This window comes from Cryptotermes secundus, unplaced genomic scaffold (genome assembly GCF_002891405.2).
Source record: "Cryptotermes secundus unplaced genomic scaffold, Csec_1.0 scaffold1991, whole genome shotgun sequence".
Taxonomy (NCBI): Eukaryota; Metazoa; Arthropoda; class Insecta; order Blattodea; family Kalotermitidae; genus Cryptotermes; species Cryptotermes secundus.
In genome coordinates, this window is record NW_019743182.1 from 35652 (window position 1) to 62430 (window position 26779).

Below are 26779 nucleotides of genomic sequence, written 5' to 3' on the forward strand. Positions count from 1 at the left end.
CACACACACACACACAAACGTTATGAACAACAGAAGTCACACTAATGGCTTGTAGAAGCATACAAATTGTAAGTGTAAACTGCTTCACTGTAACGAACACACAAACTTCAACAAAACCTGTTTAAGGAACAAAGCAGTAAAAGCATCTTTTATATTAAATTTTAACATTTACCAAAAATTAATTTAAGTAATAAACTTTTTGGACATACAGCCCTCATGGACTATGTAATACTACAGTACAGTGTAACAGTTTATGCAAATCATTTACATACCCGACAGTGGTCTTATGTGGCCAGAACATCTTGTTGAATTTACTCCGAAGTATGGACAAAGTTGATTCCACCAATAACCTCTGGAGCTGCATTGAAGAATCTGTTGTATGTATGTATGCTTTTATTTACATATGTGTGTGTGTGTGCGTGTGTATATATATATATATGATTTATTTCCTTAGTTGGATAACTGAAAGCAGTTAAAGCCCTTCCAGGCAGTTGCTAGCCACAAAGAAGCCAAAACCAATGGTAGGCCTGCCATCTTATAATGCCTCTAGAGAACACATTACACTAGTTTGAAAAGTACACCCTTCTGTGTTTTAATGATGTGTAGTTTAGATGAAGTCCAACTTTTCAGAGTAATATATCACTTTGCTTGCTGCATGCTTCTGCTGGTTTCTTGCCTGGCTTCCTCTTTGACCATGCAGATGGGAGCAATATGTTCCTCTGAAACATTGGGCTGTCTGTAAACTACATGGCTTTAAACCCAGAAGATCACGTGCTTTATAGTCACTACTGTCAGAAAATATTTACTTAAAAATGTTTCCAAGGTGTGTTTTTTTTAATTATTATGTAACAGAAACTGAAATTGCAATTGAAAGCTGGAAGTTCTGATCCTAATTGTATTTAATAATCTTTAGATTAAAAATGAAGTATGTCGTGTCTTCCCTCCTCTTTTTATTCATTTTTGTAAGGACCTTCAAATTCTATATAACAGAAAAAGTTCTTGAAGAATTGTAGTCAAACAGAATGCCTAATAAGACATGATGTTCTGTATTTCAGCATCAAACCACCATGAGGAGCCATGGAATACACGTTCTATTTTAGGAGGCAATAAAATCGGTATTAAGTATGTTCCATATCAGGTAAGTTGTGCTGACTGTGGACATCAACCTATGTAAACATTTGTGAGTGGAGAGTCTGTAGCAACAAAACAGTAACTACATATTTTTGAACTCTTGTAGTGCCAAAATTGAGTATGTCAGTAGTAAAAATGGGTTGCATGAGTGAGACAATCGTGCAAATATTATGTACTTCCCATGTTTCCCATCTAGGATATAACATTAATATAGGTTTTAGAGAAACAGAATATGAAGATGTAAACTTAATTGAATAGGAACATAATAGTAAACATGATGATGGATGTTATTATATCATACAAGTACAGTGTTTTCTAACTAGTTGAATAATTCTCAGCTGTCCTAGGAAGATACTATAGAATGTATTATCAATAGTTGCAAAGAGATTGTTGTTAAACACTTACTTTCATATCTTGAGGCTATTCTTTCTAAGAAGGTACTGTTTTCTTGTATCTGATAGTATGTAATCCTGTAGATGGNGAATGGAGAAATAATAATTTTGGACCTGTGAAAGATCAACAGAAGTGAGGAGAAACAGAGTAAGATAATCATGGCTGTTTTAACCCTTTAAAGCCCAGTGGTCACTACATATACCACTCACTTTTAGGTACTAGAACTCTGCATTCTGCCCACAGGGTGTACTTTTATGTTTACATGATTCTCACAATAAACAATGTTTTGTTTCCCTAAACAGCATTAACCAGTTGGTCTTTGTAGCAGATATATAATGTGTTTTGTGTGAGATACAGACTGAAGAATAACTGAGCTATGTGATTGTCACACATATAGAAACCTTGTATTCCAGTATGAATTTAAACTTTACAGTGTTATGTTTGTTAACCAGGTATTGCTTCAGAGGATGTGGCTAAATAATATATATTATACTGTGTCTGAAACATCATGGTGCATTATCACAATACAGTGTCATTGTTACAAAGTTAATAGATTAAATTTTAATGTGTGTGATGGAAACTAAAATTGTCATACTTGGGCCTTTTTTGGGCACACAGGACTTTTATTCCTTTTTTGGGCACACAGGACTTTTATTCCTTGAAGTTTTCTACTTAAGGTATGATGTACCATCAGAGATCTGTTAGACAGACATAGTTGATGGTACCAGTGTCTCATTCAATAAACTGTAATAATCCAAATTTGTGTTTCTCTTCTCTGTTTTTAGGTTTCACTGGCTACTTTTGAAGATGAAGAGGTAAGACAAATGTTATATAGTATAAACTTCAGTTCGTGGACAGCATTTCTTAATTCCAGCAATGAACTTGAAATTTTAGGTTTTCTATATATAGTGCTTGAAGTAAATGCCTCTTTGGCAAATGATATTTGTTTTTCCTTGTATCTTTTATGAAAACACATGTATTGAGTTGGATGTTCTTTGCTGTGAGGAGTTCACAGTAAAAGTCATATAGGTAACTATCTCATGAACTGTATCTAAACCTTCTTTGAGAGTTCATCATCTTCAGGTAGTGATGAATGTCATTAAATCATAATTAGAATGTTACTAGATTCTATTTTAAGATATGCTGGGACCCAAAATCACCATAATTGAAATTCCTTTGAGCACAGAATTTTTCTTCCATAATGTTCATACTTAAGATGAGACATGGTACTATAGGCCAGAAGTGGACGCAGTAAAAGGGACTTAGTCCCACCTTAATAACAATAATAATAATAATAATAAGGTGAGACATACCCTCACAATTGTTCAGAAGGACAATCATTTCTTATGTTGGTGCACCAAAACTAATTCATTACACAAGGGTATTCATTTTATTTGTCAGATGTGCGTGAAATATCTGCAAAAGTGTAAAGCGAGATGTTCAGATTAATTGGTTGCTGGCCAAGAAACAGATACTGTATTTTCAGTAGGAATTAATTTTATTAACCATCAGAATGGAGTTCATCACCTAAGATGCCCTCCCAGACATTGACTTGCCAATGATTTCTGGACTTACCTTGCCAGAGATTTTTTTGCTCATTTAAGTGAGTACCACCTTAAAGCCTGTAACCATTTTCTAAACACTGTGTGTGTTTGTGTTTGACACGACTCTGGCACTGTTCCAGGGTGTGCGCTCCACTGATCACATGTGTGGAGGTTCCATCATCAGTGTTAGTTGGGTTTTAACTGCAGCACATTGTGTATATGGGTAAGTTTATTTTGCATTACTGAATCTGTTGACAAGAGTTCAAGATTCTGGTCTCCTGGGTTACGACACTGCATAACAAGGTAGTATGAGCCGGGATAGCACAGTCAGTATAGTGACTGGCTATGAGCTGGATGATGGAGGGGTCGGAGTTTGAGTCCCAGTAGGGTCAAGAATTTTCTCTTCTCCGTGTCTTCCAGACCGGCTCTTGGGGCCCACCCAGCCTCCTGTCCATTGGGTACTGGGGGTAAAGCTGACCACTTATCTGTGACTAGTGCCGAAGTCAAGGAAACGTGGATTTATACATCCACTCCCCCATATACCTTCATGGCATAGTGCTTAATTAAGTGCAGGGACAACTTTACCTTATATCAAGGTAGTATTTCTACCTTGAGGATGGATGCAGGAGGTTCCTCTGAAACATCCAATTATCTTTAGTGAAAACTTTGAGACTCAACAAAATTTTGGGTTATGTGACTAAGATTCATCTGTACTTAGTTCAGGGCAGCTGATAATGCACAGTAATAAATAAGCATCAGAGGATTTGTACTGCTCCTCCCCCCCCCCCACACCTTTACTCCGGTATTGGTAGCTGCTACACATATTTTTTTGTTATAGCTGTGTAACACTTCACTTTTCAGTTCTCATTTTTCTTGTGGTTATGTTTGAAATGTGTAAGGTTAAGTTGACCTTGTGCCTTATCAAGCACTGAGCCATGAAGATGTATGTGGGAGTGGAGATAGAACTCCATGCCATTTTAACATTGGTGCTAGATGGAAGGGAGGGGTTAGCTTTATGACCCACTCACACTATCCCTGGTATGCATTAAATAGGAAAGTGGGTGGGGCCCAAAGTCACTCTGGATGCTGCAGGGTGCCACCTGTTCCCTGATCATCTATCCTGTAGTGTAGTTACTATAATGACTGAGCTACCCTGGCCCTGATTGTGTAAGACTTTCACCATTATCTTATAGCAGCCAGTTGTATTTGTAAGACATGTGCTATGTGTGCATTGCAGTATTGACCCTCATGATATATTGGTGCGTATTGGCTCTAGACTTAAGGATAAGGGTGGCCATCTGCACAAAGTGAGCCAAATCTTTGTACATCCAGACTTCAATGAAGATGACCTAGATTCTGATATTGCCTTGCTTAAGGTATGAATTTCTTCACAAGTATGTATAAATTGCGGCATGCAATAGCAAGGCACTACGTTACAAGCTGGAAGGTCATGGGTTCAATTATCGATGAGGTCATTTGATTTTTTTTTTTTTTCAATTTACCTAATCCTTCCAGCTGCACTATGGCCCTGGGGTCGACTCAGCCGCTAATAGAAATGAGTACCAGGAATCTTTCTGAGGGTAAAGGGCTGCCTGCGCATAAGGCTGACAACCTCACTGCCGTCTTTGAGCCAATTGTCTAGAAAATGTGGCAGCCTCGATGTCTCACAACCCTATGGGCCTTCACAGCCTGTTATAGGGATAACTTTAGTATGTATAAATTTGAAGGGTGTAATACCATGTAGTCTGATAGAAGTTCATTAATGTTTCAGAGGAATATACTGACTCCATCTTCATGGTGAATTGCTTGCTATCTGTTTCTTAAGCCTTTGCAGTGGAGTCAGTTCCTCAATTAATACGCTTCAGTGGTGAGCATGGAGACAGGATGTGCCTTTGAAATGTGTTATCGCTTACAAGACTACAAACTAGCATCCAAGAGGACTGAAATCTGAACAGACACTGCTGTGGAAACCTCAAAACATGTGTTGTAGGAGCTGAGAATGAGGTGACACTCAGTATGTGAACGTCATGTGTTGGTAAAGTCTTAAGTTTGGTAGCAGAAGGCTTCCAGTGGTCAGGTTATCCAGTAAATTATGACTTTGGAAGTTTTTTGACACAGGATAAGAAAGGGTTAACTTTTTCATTAAGTTGAGGTTTGTGAGTAGCTTCATGCTATAGTTGTTTTCTTCTTGAGTGAGCCCCAAGTTCCCATGGGATAGCAAGCTAGTTGGGCTCAGAGTTGCCTAAAGTAGAGGTGGATAAAAAGGTCTAGCATTTGCCTGTAATCAGACTACAGTTACTGAGTTGTAACCACACACTGGCTAATTTTATGAAGTAACAGGACTGAACTGGGGCAGGTTTTCTCCGAGTACTTCGGTTTCCCCTGCCAATCTTCATTCTGCCAGTTGCTCCACAATCACCCTCACCTACATCTGGGCCTGGTACAGAAGTGGCCGCAGTACAAGGGACTTAGTCCCACCCCACTAGCAATAAAAAAAAAAAGACAGTGAACAACTTTTACACTCTTTTAAAGAAAAATAAGTGATGCCAGAAAATTTAAATGTGCTGAATTTCATTCTGAGCTTCAACATTTTGTATGACACTACTTTCAGGGGAAAGGATGAACGCTTAATAATGGGATGTGTATACCCATTGCTAGACAGCAGGTCAGTAAGTGCAGTCACAGAACATGTTCATGCAACAATAGGACATCTATTGCTAGGCAACGGAGCTGTAAATCCATCCCAAGGCTATATACACACAGCTAGAATTAGAATTGGGTTGAGTTCTGGAGGTAGCAGTCCAAAGTGACTGAGAAGAAATGGCAAAAAAAGGAATTTGGCGGTGCAAAGTAGACTTCATGTATTATTTGAAGTGACAGTGAGACTGTGATAATTTTGTTGCCAGGATATGACTACTGACCACTGAGAACACTAGTGCATGTGGAATGGTGAACTTGAAAGTGTGTAAATCAGCGATAACGCTGTAATTGCCAGTAGTCCCGAGTTGTATGAATAAGGTGTTAGTAAAGCCAATCATCAAATCCAGAACCCTTCTTATAAGTCCATTCACACACCCTACAAATGACCGTATATATATATATCATAAGATAGCTGACTGGATGTGATGTCAGTCGATGACATGACAGTATCCTGACAAGTGGTATTGGTGACATTTGGTGTTTAACTGCAGCCCTACATTCGATGTTCTTCAAGCTGGATCTTGTTAAAGTTTTGGGCGTTTTCATACTTCTCAAAGGATTCACAAATAAAGTTTTCCAAAGAAAATGATGGAAGGAATTTTTGAGATCTGCACATAAAAATTAGCCAACTTTGCATTAAAGAAAGAAACTGATGCTGTACAATCCTTTGGTGCTACAGCTCCAATTTGGGCCTTGGACTACCTCCATGAACTTCGGTTTACTAGATCTTAGATATTATTAGGACCCCTTGGGCGGGTGATAAGATCGTTGCAAGGCCTCTACCTGTACACAAATACGGAAAAACACACAAACACCAAAAATCCATGCCCTGAGTGGGATTCGAACCCATGATCTTCTGAGCAAGTGAAGATTGGTGCATGCTGTACAATGCTAAATTAAAATACCTTTATCCTTCATATGAAAGATAAACAGTGTTAAATATTTCTAATACATATATATGTACATAATTTCAGCGCAAAAATAAACATCCAACAGCGGTTTTCACTTTCTTGTTAATATTTAGGAAGGACATATTTTGATTTTTGGTCCATAACCCATCTGTCCAGACCAAAGTTTCGTTTGGTTTTCCTAAGTCCCCTCAGGAAAATTCTTAGATAATGCAGTAAAGTAAACTATGATTGTAGTTACTATAGGATTCTGACGATGGTGTATAACACACTGATATGTTGGGTTTTTGGACTTTATCCATCGTCCTGGTTTTTATTTTTATTTGTTATCTTAAAAACGAGGACGATGGATAAAGTCCAAAAACCCAACATATCAGTAGACTATGATTGTTGATGCTAATTCTGCTCTGTTACCACTGTAAGATCAGTTAATTTGATTTCATTCATTATTGGGTTGTTTTTCATTTTTATTGATAATGCAGAATCAATTGATGGGCTGTTTCTGGATGTTGAATTGTAAGGGTTGTGGATGGAAGCATTTATGGCCTATTTGCAAGGAGTATCCCATAATCTGGTGTAAAAGACTGAAGAAATCCACAAAAATCCTGTCAGTAGCTAAGAATTGAAGTGTGGAACCTCCTAAGTATGAAGCAGGATTCCCAAACATTACAGTGTGACCAGTTCACTTAGACACTTTTCTTCCTCTGTATTTTACTGTGGTAAGGGACATTTAATTCTACTTTTCTTCTTGTGCTCCTTCTCCTCCTCGGTCTCTGCCTTGTTCTTCATATCTTCCTCTATGTCTCCCTTCCCCATTTCTTCCTCCTCCATCTTCTCATTTTCCATTTTCTCTTTCTCCTCCTGTGGCTCCCCTCCATCTCCTTCAGCTCCTTCTGTATGTCCTCTGCCTTCTCCATCTCCTTCACTTCCTCCTCCTCCTCTCTATCTCCTCCTACACCCTCTACCCCTCCTTCAACCTTTCCTCATCCTCCTAGTATAATTTCTGTTTTCTTTGGGTTGGTGGACAGAAGTCTGCAGTCTTGTTTCTCCATCTTCCCTTTTTCTATCTTGGCACTTTTCCCTCTCCATCTGTGTTCCACTGTTTGGACACAAAAAATGGTTAAGTAAATAAAATAAGTATCCAAGAGAGAATATATTGTTTTGTCATTTCCTGCAGGTATCGCAACCATTTGCAGTCAGTAAAAAGGTGAAACCAGTTAAGCTAAACAGGGACACAGTTCAGCCAGGCGTGTTTGCAATTGTCTCAGGGTGGGGCAAAACAAAGGAGAGTGGTAAAGCAGCCAAGGTCCTCCAGAAAGTGCGTGTACCTGTGATTCCACAGAGGGAATGTGAGTGGTTGTACATCCGAGTGAATATAACGTCAAACATGTTCTGTGCAGGATTTTATGGACATGATTCCTGTCAAGGAGATTCAGGGGGTCCCATTGTGTCTGGGGGTCGTCAGATTGGTATTGTATCATGGGGTAATGGCTGTGGGCGTTATAATTTCCCTGGTGTCTACACCAATGTTGAAAAGTTTTGGCATTGGATTCTAGAGGTGAGTGGTGTGTAGAGGTGAGTGGTTTGTAGAGGCGATGTTAGCAATTTGTATGAACTTTGATATGTTATCCAAATTTGTTTGCCATACACACATGTGCATGTACATACATCAGTAAATTAAAGTGAACTCTTACTGTTTTAATTGTTTCACTGATGGGTAATTAGTACCCAGCTACATTCGCCTGTCCTGACATATTTCTTCAATGTTTGAAGAACATGGAAATAAGAGAAATTAATCAGAAATTGAATTAATGTATGCTACGGTAGAACCATGATATTACATTTTCCTAATGACCACCTGAAATAAACATAAAATTGAAGAAAATGTTTTATACATTGTTATTTTGTATTGTTTTGGAATGTCTTTGTTACATAATATTTCTTTTATAATGTAATAAATCTTGGAACTATTTCATATTCTTTTACTACTACCGATACTGCCTTTGTTGCTCGTACCAAGCTATATTCAGTCATGTTTTAGCAGCTCAGTTTCCTGTTTTCTAGGTGGTGCTTGTGAGAATTTTTTCTTCCATTAGATAACCTTTCACCTCTTAAAAGTATGAAAGGTTGAACTTCTTTTTAATGCCAATGATCATACTGTATAAATACCCCAACAGTATGCAGTTTTATGCACTGAATGTTGTGTTTTCTAGATGTGGCCTGTCTGAGTTCTTGCTGCAGATTGTGAAGGTAAGTTGGGCATACATTTAGATAGATTCAATTAACCCACTCTCTAACTAATCTACTGCCAAGTTATATATTGATTAAATGCATTTTCTGTTTTGAGACTTGGTCGTTCTCGACTGAATGTGTGCTGGATTTAATCTAATCCACAAATTGACATAAGGATTGTAGGATGTGGAACATGGATGTCTGTCACTCTTCTCCTCTCCTCCCTCCACCCCTTCCACAATACAGCTGCAACCACTACCCTGCTACTTCTTGCCATAGTTCACTTCTAGTGCAACCCAGAGGCCAGGTAAAACAATACAGTCTCTGCTAGTTTCACATTCATAAACTAATCATTTTTGTTGCAGGACTCTAGAATTTATTGTCAATGTTGCTTTTCAACACTTCTCAGCCGTTCTGTTTTTATGTATTTCTAACAGAGGTACCCATTCATTAAGCATGATATGGCTATCAAGAGTACTGTCTTCTGGGACATAACGCTTTGCAGTCTGTTGAAAGTCAGCCGACTTTTTGGAGGAACGTATCACCTACCAGCATGAAAGCAGGTGGCTAGCAGAGGCCTGTTTGCTCTGTTTGCCACCTGCTTTCATGCCGGTTTCTTCCTTGGCATATTCTTCAACCCTGAAGATGTAGGTGATATGTTCCTCAGAAAATTCTGTTGACTTTCAACAGACTACATGGCATTATGTACCAGAAAATAGTACTCTTCATAATCACCACTGTGAGAATCTCAAATCCTACATAGGATGTGGTTGCTTTCCTTCTCCGTATCGCAGTATATTGCGATGGAATATGACAATCTGGTAGGCATCGCTTCGTTAAGCACCTTTCCATAGTAACGCAGGCAACAATAGAGCCTCAGTTGCATCAGTAAGCATGATTTCATGAGAATAAATGATTTACGTGGATATGCCCAAGCAACAGACCTTTCCATGGATACGAGTTATGCTATATAAGGAGCTGTGTAAACTCTTCCAAGGATGCATTCATCAGACAGACGTCATTCATGGCAGTGAGAGATTCTTTATAGAGCATTTGCAAGACATATTATTAAGGAGTTAAGTGTGTGAGCTGTCATAATTAATGGTAACTATAAAGAAGTGCCAGTAAACCCAATCATCAAATCCTGAACCCATTATTATTCACCATGCACATGACGATATATTAGCTAAAACTTAAAGAAGGAAGAACTTGAATCTATATTTTTTGTTAATAAGAGTATGGAGTAAATTTCTTGTAAGCATATTGTACTGTTTATCATGTTTTGGAACAGCAGGGATTATCTGTCAGTAGTTACAAAATACCTGTATATCAGCTTGTTTGTGTGCACTACTGTTACATTATATGCCACTGCATAGTCACATTATCTGTATAGTAATTACAAAGTGTCAGTGTTTAGAGGAGGTGGAGATTCATATCACACTGTTGCACCAAGAACAAGAGGAGGATGGTGTGGGCTGATACTGAACAAATCAAAGCAAGATTTGATATTCACATGAGAGCAGATACTAAGTTTACTTGTTCAGGAATGTAATGCCATGCAGCAGCCAACTTTTCAGATAAATCTGCTTACTCCATCTTCTTCTACCCTAAAGATGGAAGCAGCAGATACCTCTGAAACATTGGAACCTATTGACTGGAGTACACAGCTTGATGTCACAAAAGATAATCTTAAAATGAAGGCATATTCTGTTCAGTACTGTATACATAGCTGTGTCAGGGACAAAGCAAGTGCTATATAGTCTTGGTAATTGAAATGATATTTATAATAGACTGTGTTTACGTTTAATCAGAAGCCGTATCTTTGTAATGAATGAGTTTATGTAGCTACATATCATGGAAAATAGTCATACTAGTTCAGAGATAACCCTTCACCTCTTGGGTATTTGAGAACGATAACTATTAACGTCGTTTGGGTCCAGCCATTGCAGTGTGCTACAGGATGAGGTTTTCATTTCTTCTAGCTGTGTTAGTTTTGGCTGTCAGCACTGGGGGTAAGTATCACAGCAATTAGGTTACGGGTTGTCTGACCATCAAATGAAGGTTTGATTCCTGGCTGGGATAAGAGATTTTCTCTTATCCATAGCATGTGGAGACCACCCAGCCTACTATCCAGTGGGTATTAGGACCTCTTTCCATAGTGGCAAAGCGTGAAGCTAATCGTCCACCATCATGTAGTGGCGACATTAAGATTATGTGTAACCCTACCTCCACTCCCACATACATGTTAAAGGCGTGGTGCTTAATTAAAGGGGCAGCTCTGCCTTTGCTTACCTAGAATGTTCCTCCATATCATGTAGTTCTGATTTAATTACAAGTGTTGAGATCTAGGCCAGATATAAGTACAGTATCTTCAGAAGTGTGCCCAAGAATGAAGAAAAATGACTGAGAATGACTGTTTTGAGTTCAAGTACAGTAGTTTATTATAAATTGCATTACATTATACAGTATGAATATTAGTGTGCCTTGATTATCATTTTACTCATCAGATTATTGCCCAACCTAGATCAATCTTCCAAACGTTTAATTTACAATAATAATGTTTTTCTTTATATATACCAGCACCACTGCATCTGTGGAGCTAATTGAAGGGCTTTCTTCTTTTAAGATGACAAAAATTATAATGTGTTAAGAGACTTTTGCATTTTTCCATATGAGGAATATGCAACAAAATGCAAGGAAAATAATTTATGAATCAATGTTTTGTTGTTATCATTGCAACAGCACATTTTTTATTTGCAATGTCAGGGTTCTGCTAGTGGAATATCCATTTAAAATGTGAAAGGAAAATACTACAATTCATATTTATAACTATGGTTTCTTAGTTAACCCATTCAGCTTACACATTGGAGCCCTTGAAGGACACAGAAACCATAATTTTACTGGATTTGCAATCTGTGATATATGATGAAGTATGGCAATAGTAATAGTCCAGAAGTACTTTCTTTCAGTAAATGGCAGCACTGTAAAAATCAACCGCAGCACCTCCATCTTTTGGTCCTATCATAACTAACTGCAATTATTTTGGTTTCTGTGGGAATGACATAACATCAAACTGAGAAACATTATGATCATACCAACTTATACACCTGATGATGGCCAATTAGGCCGAAATATGCAGTGGTATGCAATAAAGAGATGAAGATGAGTGAATATTAACCAAAGTTGTGCACAGATGACAAGAAGCAGAACATGTCAGAGTATGACAAATCCTGATAAGCTTAAAGTAGTTACATATGCGTGTGCAATAAATGAACATCAAGCCCAACAAATTGTGCAAAATCACAAAGACTGCATTTGTAAAATGTGGAGTAGCCTAAATCTTAGGTATCTTTTTAAAGTTTAGGAGTTAGGTATAGTCATAAGAGTGTTCCATTTTATTGACAGTGGGTTTAAAAAATGGAAATAAAATAAAATTATCATTACCTTTTTGATGTAAATATTTTAAATAAACACTTTTATGTTTCAGCATTCAAATTTTATAATCGCCCATCACATCTATCAAACCGACCTATTGTTGGTGGTGTTGATGCTGAGATCAGCAACTTTCCCTATCAGGTATGCTATGTAGTGCAGAAATCAACAAGAACCACATGTGAGGTCATAATGAACAGAAATTAAGATCTTATTCTGTTACATTAAAGCAAAACAAACTCCATGGTTTTAGTCTGCAAGAGAACTATACCAACCAAGCGACCGCCGTTTGTCGGCAAAGTTAGTGCCAACTTTAGCATATAGAGGGTGTCGCGTGGTCAGCACAACAGATCCCCACGGCCGTTAATTTCGGTTTTCTAGACTGGACCCGCTATTTCCTTGAAATAGCTCCTCAGTTATCCTCACAAGGCTGACTGGACCTCAATCAAGACCTACTACTTCTCAGAAAATTTGGTAGCTCTGGGAATCGAACCTGGATCTGTGGCCAGGAACTCTGACCACTCGACCACAGAGGCAGTTTTTGCTCTGTTACATATAAGGAAAGTCTTTACAATTATTGACTTTTTGAACATTATCGATTTCCTGGTTACTATTAAAAAATGTTTTGAAGACTGGACTCTGTCTTCGTCCTCTTGTAAACGCCTACCCAATTAGACGCAATCAGTAGATATGGTCCCTATCTTTGTTAAGGAACTGTGGATTCACTCTTACTGGTGAATGCTTAACATGGAAAGTAAGCAAGCACTGAGCAGCATGTATCTGCTGATTTGATAATCCATTATGACCTTGATATGTGACCCAAATACTATAATATGTCTATATCGTCTTTCAGGGTACATCACTATCAGATATTGACATAGGTCATTAGATCGTCATTACCAAGTTAGTAGACTACAATTTATACATGAATTTGCAAGCAAAATTGCCCTACTGGAGGTTTTGTTGAACAGACAACATTTCTTCTATAATATTGCGTATTTAAGGTATGATGTTACCTCAAAGACATTTTAGACAGAGAATGTAATGGTGACTTACTTGATGTGATGTAGTTCATAATAATTGTACAGTTCTTTGCATTAGTTTTTTAATTTAAATTCAATAAGGATCTCATGAGTGGTTTAGAAAGATGAATTATCAGCAGTTCCATTGGATTATGTGCATTGCAGCCTGACTGACCTTTAAGGTCAAAACGTGTAGCTAAATGTGACAAGCTATTATATATAATTCAGGGAGACAGTAAATATGAATATATATATATATAAATATATATATGTCCTTGTCCAAAGTTCTCCTTATACAAGTAGCTATAAACTACCATTCAGGAATAGTTACTTCCTTGTCTTTGTATTGTAACTTGCATTCACAGAATATGCAATAATGTTTATGCACTTTTGTGTACATAAATTCAAGGGTTGTTTGAAAAGTTATGGAAATTAGGCCTTTGGTATCCAAAAATGTAACATGCCACTTGTGAGTGATTAAATATTTCAACACTGTGCGTCATACATGTCTCATTTAACCAGTTAACTGCCTTATTTTCTGTTCTTCAGCTAGCTTACCTTGCTCAATAAGAAAGATTTTTGAACCTACAAAATGTAATACATGGATTAACTCAGTGGTTTCTGTGACTGCACAGTCATTCCCTTTTTTGAGCAGTTAACGAGAACCTGAACTTTCAATTCTCTTTTTTTTCTTTCAGGTTTCACTGTCATACAGCTTTAATAATTCGGTAAGGTATCTTCCAAATATATTATTCTTCTTCTAACTTGTTTTTGTTTTGTATGATTTAGCGAGTAAATTTTTCAAGTTTCTTCTTTATTCCCACAGTGTCTTTATTTCCAGTACTTCCCTCAATTGTTGGTGTCTTCCAGGGTCTGGACAAACCAACTTATTCTGGACCATATCATAGGTCTCCTTTAAATTGTAATTCCTATGCCTTTCTCGGTATTTATTCCATCCATCCATTCTTTTTTCATGGCCAAACCATTGTAATAACCCTATTAACAAAGTCTGATTGCCAGCATATCTAAATATTTCAATTCTATCTCCTCCTGCTTTGCTGTCAGTGCATCTAAATATGTATTACATCATTGCTTGTATTTTTCTGTTGTGGAAATTTAATAGGGTAACAACCTGTCAGCAAGAGTTAAAAGTCCAACCAGTAACACAAGATTGGCATTAAAAGAATTGCTTCCATTTCACACCTCCTGTTTTGTTGATAAATGTGTTACATAGTTACATAGTTAATAGCAGCTTGTTAATTATACATGGAATTTTAATACTTGTGGAATAATAATTAGAAATTTATTGTTTATATAAAATTAGGTGTATCATATATATCCTGTGCTCGTCTTACTATGACTTGCTTTATTGTGTATAATTGTACATTGACTTGTTCCGCTTCCTAATTAAGTAGGATACATGGAATGCATATAATATATCAATCTATAGGGTGATTTAATTGGAGGAGGTTCTGAATTATTACCACAAATCATGCAATAATTTACCAATGAAAACTAAACTTGGTAAGTACATACCTTATTGGATGTGAAGATAACAGTTGCAGAAGATATTAAAATTAGTTTTTTCCCATATACGTGACTGTTGCGGCCAGCACAACAGGAGGGATCACAGATTGAAGCAAATGGCGCGAACGTGGCTGCCAGGAACCAGGCCAAGTACACAGTGTTGCCAAATTTCGATTCTATCAGTAAATTATTTCAGTGGATTTTTATCAGACGCTCATTTAACTTATGAGAATTCATCCATATGTGCTTGAAAACATAAATAATTGATATAAATACAAATTTAAATAGCATGGGTAGTTCCATGCAGTGGGCCATTCAGTGAGCATAAGCCCAGAGGGAGCTTAAATCCTGACTCTGCCTCACTTCCAGTTTATATGTAGCTATGAGCATTTTGCGCACAACTTGGTCCCAAAACACAAGTCAGCTTCATCATCATGGTGCTCAACCAAGGAAGCAGAGATCTCTTCTAACGCTACAGGAAAAAATCTGCTGTGCTCGGTTTGTTGAGAAACGGTATTTCTGTCTGAAACATGGCTCCAAAATATGGCTGAAATATTACATGATATATAAAATGCATGTATTTCGTGAGCTGTTTAGGGGATTTTCAAGAGATATTCTGGTTACGTGTGATTTTGGATTTATGTGTCATCTGTAGAGCGTAACCTTCATACAAGGCGTTACTCCACACTATGCGATTTATAATTAATAATCTGTGGCCTCCTAGTGGATCATCCTGTATAATATATATATATATCCGTGTGTGTGTGTGCGCGCGCGCGCGCGTGCATGGAAGAGTGCCAAGAACACAGCATTGCTGGTACTAACAGCCACAACTTTAATGCTGCTACATGTTTTCAGGGCGAAATTTATGCTAGACACTTCTGTGGAGGTTCCATCATTAGCGTGGACTGGGTCCTGACAGCTGCTCACTGTGTCCAAGGGTAAGATTTAATGTCTTAATTGGACGTCACTAAGGCTTTTTGACCAAATGCCAGAGTGAAATGGTTAGTATTTGTTCCACATTATCAGGATGTTCCTGGTTCAAAGCTCAGGCAGTAGACCAGCTATAGTGACTAAGCACTAAGCACAATGGTTTCTGTATGTACCACCTGCTTCGTTTTATATAACAAAATCTGTGTTTTGTTGACACTGTATTTGTAAGTTTTGTGTGGTTCTCAGAATAAACAAACTTGATTTATGTGTGCAGCATTAATCAGTTGATTTTTTTTAGCAGGGATACGTTGTGTCTTCGGGAGATATGAACTTATTTCTGAAATATTATTTTAAGGAACGCTGAGTTGGTACCCAAATTTCATGTTCCACTGCATGGTACACATAAGCCTTCCCAATAGTAACATAACATTTTCACTCTCATGTAGCCCTTCCAATGTTGCTATCAGAAATTAATTCCGATCATGTGCAGTAAAGTCGTGGCTCAACTTCTTTCCTCTGCCTTTATCAAGGTCCACATCCTAACAATTTACCCGTTCACTTTGTAAAGATTTACCCTTTCCCAAATTTACCTCTACCATGAGTGGAGCAGGCACTACCTGGGAACCTTCGAAACCAGGGAAGAAGGGGATGTGTTTCTCACTCCCCCCCCCCCTCCACTATGTTCTCTCCCACCTTTCACTCAGTCTTCAAATAGTCGAAGGTTTCCCTTAGAATTCCCAGGAAAAGTAGAGAATAATTCTTTAAAATAAACACAGACTGAAGGTGTTCAGGAACGGTGTTCAGGAGGATATTTGGACCGAAGAGAGATGAAGTGACAGGAGGTTGGAGAAAACTGCGTAATGAGGAGCTTAATAACTTGTACTCTTCTCCAAGTATAATTAGAACGATCAAGTCAAGGAGGATGAGGTTGGCAGGGCATGTAGCACGAATGGGGAGAAGAGGAATACATATAAGATATTGGTGGGAAAGCCAGAAGGAAAGAGACCACTGGGACATCCAAGGTGTACGTGGGTGGACAACATTAAAATGGATCTTAGAGATATAGGATTGGATGGGATGGATTGGATTGATCTGGCTCAGGATAGGGACCAGTGGAGTGTTCTTGTGAACACAGTAATGAACCTTCTGGTTCCATAAACTGCTAGGAAGTACTTGAGCAGCTGCACAATTGGTGGCTTCTCAAGAAGGGCTTAGCTCCATGAGTGAGTGAGTGAGTTGCTTACAATAGGTTGCACCCAGTTTCTTGCATCAACCACTGAGAGTGTTGATCTCAGATATAAACAGTCTCTTGTGTTAGTAGTGAATTTAATGATGCATCATACATAAATTGAGAAGGTGGATTATATGTGTGTTATAGAACATACCCAGAAGACATATTTGTGCGTGTTGGGACAAGTACTGTAAATGAAGGCGGGTTTCTCCATGAAGTCACGAAAGTAATTTCACACGCAGAATATGGCAGAGGTATTGACACAGATTATGACATTGCTTTGCTGAAGGTAAGAATTGTAATTATCCCACTCTTATACTACTCAATATTATTATAATATAATATAATTATACCTATGTAAGTTTAATCTGAGTAATTCAGAAGAAAATTTTCAAATTTATTACAAAATTTCTGTATTGGTATATTATGGGATAGCACAGTTGGTATAGCGACTGGCTATGAGCTGGACAACCGAGGGGTTGGAGTTCGAGTCCCGGTAGGATCAAGAATTTTAACTTCTCCAGTGGTCCAGACTGGCTCGGGGGTCCACCCAACCTCCAATGCAATGGGTACCGGGGGGTTCATATCTGGGGTTAAAGCGGCCGGGGTGTGAAGCTGACCACTCACCTCCAACTAGTGCCGAGGTCAAGAAAATGTGGATCTATATATCCACTCCCCCATACGCCTTCATGGTGTAGTGCTTAATGAGTTAAGCACAGGGACAACTTTACCTTACGTTTATTGTCATATTCCAGCTTTCGCCCAATAAACAAACTTTTGATTTTCATCCAATAGCTTCTCACAGACACTGAAATTATCCCGCTCAACCTGAGCAGATTGCTGTCACACAGTTTTAAAATTATGCCAAGAGGTATTATTTTTTTATTTTTTCTCATGGGGTAAGACTGAGTCCACTTGGTACTACAGCCACTGTTTGGTCTGTTGTACCAGCTCCTGATGATAGATGATGATGATTGTGGAGCAATCAGTGGAATGCGAATTAGTAGGGGAAACCGAAGTACTCGGAGGAAACCTGCCCAGTTCCACTTCGTCCACCACAAATCACACATCACCTGACCTGGGCTTGAACTCGGACCGCCTCAGTGGGAAGCCAGGGAGTATCTGCCCGAGCAATGGCATGGCCATGTCAAGAGGTAACAAGCAGAAATCTGGAAAGAATTTGTGGTGCCCAGTAGATGCTTGAATTGCTGTATTATAAACTGAAACATACTATCACTGGCCTTTTCTAGATGTCACGGTTACCATTTAATATTTCATATATGCATTTCAGTAAGAAATGATCTGATAGAACATGCAAATTTAATCAGTAAATGATCACTTCTACTGAATATGCTTTTGCCCTTCAGCCTTTGTCAGGAATTTCCACCAAATTTTTCAAAATTAAACCACAGCTTTACCACTTCATGTCTAAAACACTAAAATTCAGTTAATTATGGCCTGAGCGCAGCTATCAGGGCAGTTGACATATTCTCCTCTTTCCATCATGCAGTTGCTGGTAGCCTTTCAGCTCACTGGACCAGTGATTGAGACTAGCTCTTTCTAACGGGCCCAACTGAGTAGGTCTATCTTGCCCCATCCACCTGATGACGGAGACAGATCCAGTCTCCAAAACGCTGTGGTTTCTTGTCTTATACATACCAGACGATGGATAAAGTCCAAAATAAACCTTATACATAGTTCTATATGGCTTCATTGTTTAAAAATTAACTGATGTAACACCCATTGAGAATTCAGTGATAAGTGTCATTGTATGTTATATAAACTTTCACATCATTAACTTCTCTTGCTTTGTTTTATATTCCTTTCCAGTCCTGCATACTTGTATTGTTGAATGATGTGTCGAGGCCAACCTTTAGTGCTATTTCCCACCAATAACACTCACAAAGAGATGATCTTCAACTGTACACTATCCACATTAAAATATCAGTACTTACAAAATAGACGTGATACACTGAAACAAAGATTGCTCACTCATTTTTGACTTGATACATAACTTATATTCATGCAACATGTTAATATTTGACATTTCATTGCTGTGGTAACCCAAAACTGCAGAATAACAATTATAAACTTACAGAATGTTTTTATATATGTACAAGGACAGATTAAAAGATAACGAACTGTAAGAGTGTTAACTCTGTTTAAAATTTGGTGTAAACCCCTGAGGATGTCTGAGTAGCCAAAATATATAGGATGGAATCAATAATTTATTAAATTTGCCTGTTGCATCCGTGATGTGTATGTATTGACTGTCCTCAGTTGTGTTATTTACGTTAAACTATTGCACTGTTCGCCATCATTTGTCGTTTATAAAATGATTTAAAATGTATATTCGTCGTGTACTATAATAAAATTTGTTAAGATTTATCATCTTATACGTCGTGTTTCAAAGTCGCATATTATATCATTCTTCCGCTATGGGAGTCGTTCTTCCTATATTTTGTGTATACTGTGTCTTGTGATGTGTCCTTCTTTTGTGGTTGCGTGCCTTGTCATTCTTACTGAATCACTGCGTTGTTTACCATTCTTCTTAGTTTGTCATCTTTTGTATAAAAGGTAGTTTGATATATGAAGAGTACAGTCCTCTGGGTTGTAACACTGTGTAATTCACAGAGAAGTTACTGTGAAATAAATCTAGAAAGATATGTTCCCAGCCTAATCAGAGCCATGAATGTGTGATTGCATAGGTTGCCAAACCATTTGAAATTGGTCCAGACGTGAAACCCATCCCGTTGAACAAGAACCCGTTGCGACCTGGTGAAATATTGGTGCTGTCAGGATGGGGTTTGACATCTGAGGGTGGTGATATTGCAGGTACTCTGCAGAAGGTGGAAGTGCCAGTAGTTCCACAGTGGGAATGCAAATGGTTGTATGGACATGAGAAGTTATCAGTCAACATGTTCTGTGCTGGTCGCGCAGGAAGGGATACATGTCAGGGTGACTCTGGGGGACCTGCCGTGGCTAATGGCATTCTTGTTGGAATTGTATCATGGGGTGAAGGCTGTGGTCGTCCAGGGTACCCTGGCGTCTATGCCAGTGTTGAAAAGCTACGTAAATGGATTTTTTACAATAGTGGTGTATAGTTTTTATGTTGATCGAAAGCCCTAGTATATTTGCTCAGAATTTGATGTAGCTGTTTCACTTTGTTTAATTCATGTATAAATTTTTCTTGTCCTGTCATAAAAATGTATATCTTACTGTGTGACGAGACAAATGCCTGGTTAGAGAGCTGAAGCTTCTGACTTAAAGAGCGATGATGTAATAATGTTCTGCCTGGTCATGGCTCTTACAGACCTCACAGGTTAGTGTTAGGTAAGTATGAAGCAACAATGGAATGATTATTAATGTGGGGGAAACTAAAGAAACTCAGAATAGAAGCTGCTTCAGTGCCATTTCAACCACTGCAGATCCCACATGAAGTTACCGTGGGATCCATTCCAAGTCCCCATGCTGACATGTTACAACAGTTCCTGTATCCCCAGGCAGCTGATATGCAGCCTAACATAATCTTCCAACAAGATGGAGCCCTCAAATTTGGGTCTGGATGTTCGGAGGTCCCTCAGTGCTGCCTTCCAAGATCACTGGATTGGATGTGGCAGGCCAATTCGCTGGCCACCACGTTCAGTGGACCTCACTACGCTCAATTTCTTCCTCTGGGGTTACATGAAGGACCATGTGTTCGTGCCTCCAGTGAATGACCTCCCAGATTTACGAGCCCGCATCCGTGAAACGATTGCTGCTGTACCAATGGACATGTTGGAAAGAATGTGGCAATAAACTGAATACAGATTGGATATTGTTCGTGCTACCAATGGTGCACATGTAGAGGTTTATTAGTGTGTCAATTTTTTTTAGTTCTTGTATTTCCTGTATCTTCATTCTCCTACCATTCACACTTTCTGTTCTAAGATTTGATAAAATGTGGGAGGTTTGAATGGAACACCTATATATCAGGCTATGTCAAGAGTGAATTGGAAGAGTTAAGTAATCTGTAGAAATTCCTGATTATAAATCCATTTCTTCTGCCTTGAGACCAACCAGAACCTCACTCTTCTCCCATAGCTTCTTGGCTAGACCCACGTCCAGTGCATCCTTTGCCACTGTTGCTTCCTGTGGCAAAAATTTTCTTTAGCTGGCATCCTATTCAAATATCCACATAAAGACACAGACCATAAGACTTACATATTTATTACATAAAGACCAGTAACAAATAGATTCACTGCATCACAATGATGTTGGACATCGTGGGTGCTGCCAGGAAAATTTGTGTGTGGGTAAGGGGGGGGGGGTGAGCTAGAAAACTTGCTTACAGATGTTATGTTTAAGCTGTTGAATACTATTTTTATTGATCGCCCTAGATTATTAGTGATAGAAGAATAATTTTTATTGTTAATATTTGCTATAGTTTGCTCTTTTCTATAACATGATTTTTTTTTTCAAAAGTCTGAGGAGGAGGAAGGGGGGGGGGGTCAGATGCCTGGATACACATTGATTGTGATGTCAGGACCCTTGAATATTAGCATCAGTGGTCCACTGATGAAGACAACTTGTTGGTCCTGTTTGGGCAGATTGTGCAACTTGAAAGCTATTGTTTTACTACCATTCTTTCTATAGCTCATGGTCAACAGCTTGTGTGTCATGTACAGTCACATGATAACTTGTGACTGACCATGTTTACTAGCAGCATTGGTAATGGGGTCCATTTGAAGAGCCCTCATATAAAGTCTAATGCTTTGAAGAAGAATTAGGTCTCATATTTTCAGAGTTTTGTGATATAGAATATATGATATATTATTTTATAAAATTTAGAATAAGTATGTGACATATTTCCTGTGCTTATAGGGGTGATGTACTGTATTAAAATGGAGAAACAAGTAGTTATACCTTGCAATCAGAAAAATATTTGCCAGACACGCCTTCAACATCCTCTGAAACTGCCAAGTAGATTGAGGTCTGTGCACCTTGCTCGGGATTCTGAAATTAAATTAATTTTTGAAGAGAAACGAAATATAAGGCCTTCTCTGGAGACACTTCCTGCAGCAGCAGTCCTCGAACAGAAACTTGCTATAAGGTAAAAGGTAAAGCTATCCCTGTAACAAGCTGTGGAGGTCCATAGGGTTGTGAGACGTCGAAGCTTTTGCATTGCCTAGACAGTCAGCTCACAGATGGTGGTGAGGTTGTAAGCCTTATGTCAACCAGCCTTTACCCTCAGGGAATTTTGCTCTCATAGCATTAATTATAAATTTTAAGAAAAAATGTTTGCCTTCATCACATACAGTTTGAAATAAAATTTTGATATGAATACGTTGCTTGATTATTAGTTTTTCACTAATTAAGTAACACCATGGATGAAAGTTTTTCTTGAGAAGTTAGTAGTTGCTCAGGTATTCAAGACATTGCCTGTTTGTTAATAGAACCCAGAGGTATAAGAAGCAGTGGTGAAGGAGGAGAAAGAAAAGAAGGAAGATTAATAAAAGCAGAGGAGGGGAGGAGAAGATGAAAGGAAAAAAGAATAAGACAGCGATGAATAGAAAGATAAAACTTCTTTACCCCTTGGGTTTCAAAGAATTATGAAAATTTCAGAAACATTGAGCATGCCAAATCTAAAGTTTAAGTACATACACTGCTACTGTCACGTACCTTAAAGATAAGACTTATCATGAACTTAGCTATGTAGTAAATGAATCGTGGCATCCGTCGCATAATATCTGTGCCCACAACACCGGGATGCAAACTGTTCACTGTTACACCTGTGAACCAAGATATTTGTTACACAGAGTGGCCTACAGGCAGTATAAAATTGATATATATACCCAGTTATTTACTAGATCAAAAATATATTTTGGATAGAAATTGTACATTAGTAATGAAATATCTTTTGAAAATTTAAGTGAAGAATTGGACAGTTCTCATTTATAGCTAGGGTTTCTGCAAGTAACCCTTCCTGTGAGCCAGTATTATAAATTACAAGGTTTCATTGCATATGGACACTTATTTTTCTTTGGTAAAGGATGAGACAGCAAAGTTATCTCTCCAAGCCAGACAGAGCTGGGAATTATTCATTTTGAAGTTTCTACTCATTTGTTGCATTCAAGATCAATCAGAATATATGTGACATATTAATACATCCTAATACAAGGAAAGATTACAAATTGCACTTGGGTGGAAAAATGGATTGTATCATGGTATTGTGGAAATAATAACTGTTAGTAAAACTTTTTTGTGACTCAGTGTTTATTTTATACAGAGTGTCCCAGGAGGAATGTGCCAGACTTCGGGAGGGTGTTCCTTATGTTAAAGTATGCTGATAAAACCCAAAACACCTATGTCCAAAGTTGAACGGTTACGGAGATAATGGCCAGAGAAAAGTGTGGTCTTCTGGCGGGTCCACGCACTGTACCTGTCAGCTGGCTACTCTTATCTGTGTTTGTCCTTGAGTGTGGTGATGGCAGCTCATGTTAGCCCCATTCACTCGCATACCAGAATGCGCAGTCAGCAATGTTACGTCAGTGCTTGCCATTCATGTGTCATGTATAGTGCTTGGAACTCTTAACGACAACTTTGACATGGCATGTGAGTTTTTTATAGCTCAATTTAGTGGCTTCATGTCACTCACAAGTTAGTTTGATGTTACGTACATTATTAACATTATGGAAACCACATATTCCTGCCAGTTTTAATATGTATTTGGTAATCAACATGTGTGTAACACCTGTCAAAGTTTCACACTTCTCTGGCCATTATCTCCGTAACCGTTCAACTTTGGACATAGGTGTTTTGGGTTTTATCAGCATACTTTAACATAAGGAACACCCTCCCGAAGTCTGGCACATTCCTCCTGGGACACCTGTATGTGGGGGTCACAGCATTCTATTTGCTGACTGTAATAGTAGACAAAGCTGTGAGTGAAAGAAACATATCGCATGTTAGGGAGTACGCATGACGAAATGACAGGTTCTAGTTTGGATGATTGGCTTTATTAGCACTTGGTCACACACACACACACTCTTAGTCACATTTTAGATCCTTACATGCAATACAGCGTTATCGCTGAATTACACACATTCGAATTCATGGTTGCACATGCACTAGGATTCTCTGTCTACTACTAGCCATCTCCTAGCAACGGATCTCCACACAGACACTCACTTCAAATCACTACATATATTACACGTGAAATATTCCAGTCACACTTTACATCTTCATATGGCGACCTCCTGTATTCTTCTGTATTCCTGGTTCCACATCGCTTGCTTCCGACCCTAGTTCCACTACTACTTCTACTATTGCGTAACTTAGCAACTGACTGTTTTCAAGAGACTGTCTTCGTGGTAACTCGCTCCACATCCCGTTGCCCAATAACGGGTTGACATGTCACACTGCTCCCTCCTTAAGGCTGTTTGTCCCGAATAGCCTAACAGTGCATCATTGGTCCTTTTCTTCTGAAAGCTGTGCTTGCAACGTCTTTTTCTCTGGCTTGGTGTTTCTTTCCTTTGTATTGTCCGTTTTCAAACCGCTACATCCGCTCCCTCCTTAAGGTCAGCTCATCCCGAGTGGTTCACTGCTAAGGTACCAGAAGATCCAGATGTATCGCCATCATCCAGAGTTCTTCCTTTCTCTCCCTCTATGACTCTTTATCTCTCACCAGTGGGGGGAGGGGCCAGCGCTTCCCCATGTTTGGCTCTTCTTACATTAATGCTGCTTTTTTCGCTTCAAAGGGGGTTGACTCTTCCACAAGGCCCATTTCCTAATTTTCCATAACCCACTAATGTTTGTTTAATGTTAATGTTTACTAATGTTTTGAGTAAACTCGGTGCATGAAGGGTTAGCAAGAAAAGATTAAATTTTTTAAATGTTTGTAAACATTTAGTTTGGAATCTGCTACCTAAAAACATAAATATTAAAATATTCAGGAGTATACTATGGCTCTTGTTTTGTATGTTTATGAAACATTGTATCTCACATTAAGGGAAGAACATAGACTGAGTTTGCTATAGGAATGGGTGGGACATATAGCATGCATAAAAGTGAATAAATATTTGTATAAAATTTCGGTAGCAAAGCCCAAAGGAAAGAGACAACTTGAAAGAGTCAGGTATAGATTGGAAGGTAATATTAAAATGGGTCTTCAAGAAAGAGAATGGTAGGGCGTAGAGTGGGCTCTTTTGGCTTAGAGTATGGACCAGTGTTGCGTTATTGCAAACATGGTAATGAACATTTGGGCTGTATGGAATGAAAGGAATTCCTTGACAATTTGTTAGCCTTTCCATGACTCTCTTACATTTGTTAATTAGTTACAATTTTATAAAATGGAGGCTGAAGAGTCCAGCAGTCAAGCCTCAAAGTTTGATAGCTGTGCATTGTACCTGTTCCGCTTAATTTCCTGGACAATTCATTTGCTACCAGAATGTTGGCCAGTTTACTGCAGTTGTACACTTGTATATCATTAAACCATTTTTCCGAGTTGAGGTTATCCAAGTCAAATTTTGCGTATTTATGCACTAGAGACGAAACCATCACAATTCGACTAGGAGCTGACTTCTTCAACAGTCCTGAAACGTGGATCATAATGTACTGAAACTTTTCCTTTTGATCTCATATCCAGAAAGCAATTTAGCTGTTACTGCTAGCCTTACCTACTAGAAGGCATGTGAGCAAGAACGGGCTGAAGTGATTCACTTGCATACCAATTTGTAGACCATCAGCTGTTCGCTTCTCTCCTAGACCTCCTGCTCCTGCATTGTTGACAAGAATCTCCAGATGTGTCTCTGTGCTGATAATGTCTTTAGCAAACTTACGGACTGAAGCCAGAGAACTTAAGTCCAAGTGACGTACCTCCACTTTGGAGTTATTGCTTCTTGCAATAATCTCATCTGTTTTAACAAGGAAAGAAAATTACAGGGAATTACCCTATATTGCAAGCGCTCAATTATCATGAAATACAACGCGTGGAAATGGCTCTTAAAAACTAGGTACATGCACCAGATATGTATAAAGTGACCGTGGGATTGGCCAACACATGTTACAAAGGAATGAATTATAGTGCAGGTTCGGGAATTCATTCATACAAATATTGCTGTTGAGAATTGTAGTTACATCTACCAGAGTCTAAACCCATTAACAACTATGAACAGTATACAGGGAGGTCGTTTGAAGTCCTTCCGAAAATGCTTCGGCCTGTCGGGCAAGACGGACACAGGTTACTCGTTTGATCTCTCAATGCTCGCGTTGGGACGTGTGGCAAGATTGAAGGGCCAACAGCCGAAACTTATTATAAATAAAAGTTACCCAGATCACAGCAGGTGCAGGAAATATCCTCAATTGATTTGAATGCATTCCTACCACATCTACAAAATGTTATCTCACATGGTTTGAATTCTCGAAGTTCTGTGGTAGTTCTTGCTGACATTTAAGAAACTCCCGACGCATGTGCAAACGGCATCAGGGATTTTCTAAGAGAATGTTCAAGCTTAACACCGATTTCATCCAGTTCTTTTCAGTGAGCTTTCGAAATTTGGTTTGGGTTCTTATTCTTGTAGCAGGCCGTGGAGACCCATAGGGTTGTGAGACGTCGAGGCTCCCACATTATCTAGACGATCGGCCCACAGATGGCGGTGAAGTTGTCAGCTTTACGTGCCGGCCGCCCTTTACCCTCGGGAAAATTCCTGGTACTCATTTCTGTTAGAGGCTGAGCCGACCCCAGGG

The 26779-nt window shown here is 38.7% G+C and overlaps 2 protein-coding genes across 4 annotated transcripts in view; one reads left to right on the forward strand and one right to left on the reverse strand.

Annotated features, from left to right (window-relative positions):
* Nucleotides 1–20789, forward strand: part of LOC111874075 — a 21974-nt gene extending 1185 nt beyond the window's left edge. Inside the window, exons 2-13 of the mRNA XM_023869275.2 lie at nt 1056–1138; nt 2310–2339; nt 3209–3291; nt 4306–4444; nt 7854–8248; nt 8854–8926; nt 10836–10920; nt 12396–12484; nt 14061–14090; nt 15748–15830; nt 17201–17342; nt 19762–20789. Of these exons, the coding sequence (XP_023725043.1) occupies nt 1056–1138; nt 2310–2339; nt 3209–3291; nt 4306–4444; nt 7854–8248; nt 8854–8926; nt 10836–10920; nt 12396–12484; nt 14061–14090; nt 15748–15830; nt 17201–17342; nt 19762–20157 (1628 nt within the window). The 3' untranslated portion in view covers nt 20158–20789. The remainder of the gene's footprint in view (nt 1–1055; nt 1139–2309; nt 2340–3208; nt 3292–4305; nt 4445–7853; nt 8249–8853; nt 8927–10835; nt 10921–12395; nt 12485–14060; nt 14091–15747; nt 15831–17200; nt 17343–19761) is intronic.
* An 82-nt stretch (nt 20790–20871) lies between these two features.
* Nucleotides 20872–26779, reverse strand: part of LOC111874061 (retinol dehydrogenase 11) — a 48462-nt gene continuing 42554 nt past the window's right edge. For all 3 annotated transcript variants that reach the window (XM_023869235.2, XM_023869234.2, XM_023869233.2), the window contains 5 exons: nt 25711–25947; nt 25441–25626; nt 22715–22824; nt 21959–22048; nt 20872–21184 (listed from right to left, as the gene is read on the reverse strand). In XM_023869235.2, coding sequence (XP_023725003.1) covers nt 21080–21184; nt 21959–22048; nt 22715–22824; nt 25441–25626; nt 25711–25947 — 728 coding nt within the window. In that variant the 3' untranslated portion in view covers nt 20872–21079. The remainder of the gene's footprint in view (nt 21185–21958; nt 22049–22714; nt 22825–25440; nt 25627–25710; nt 25948–26779) is intronic.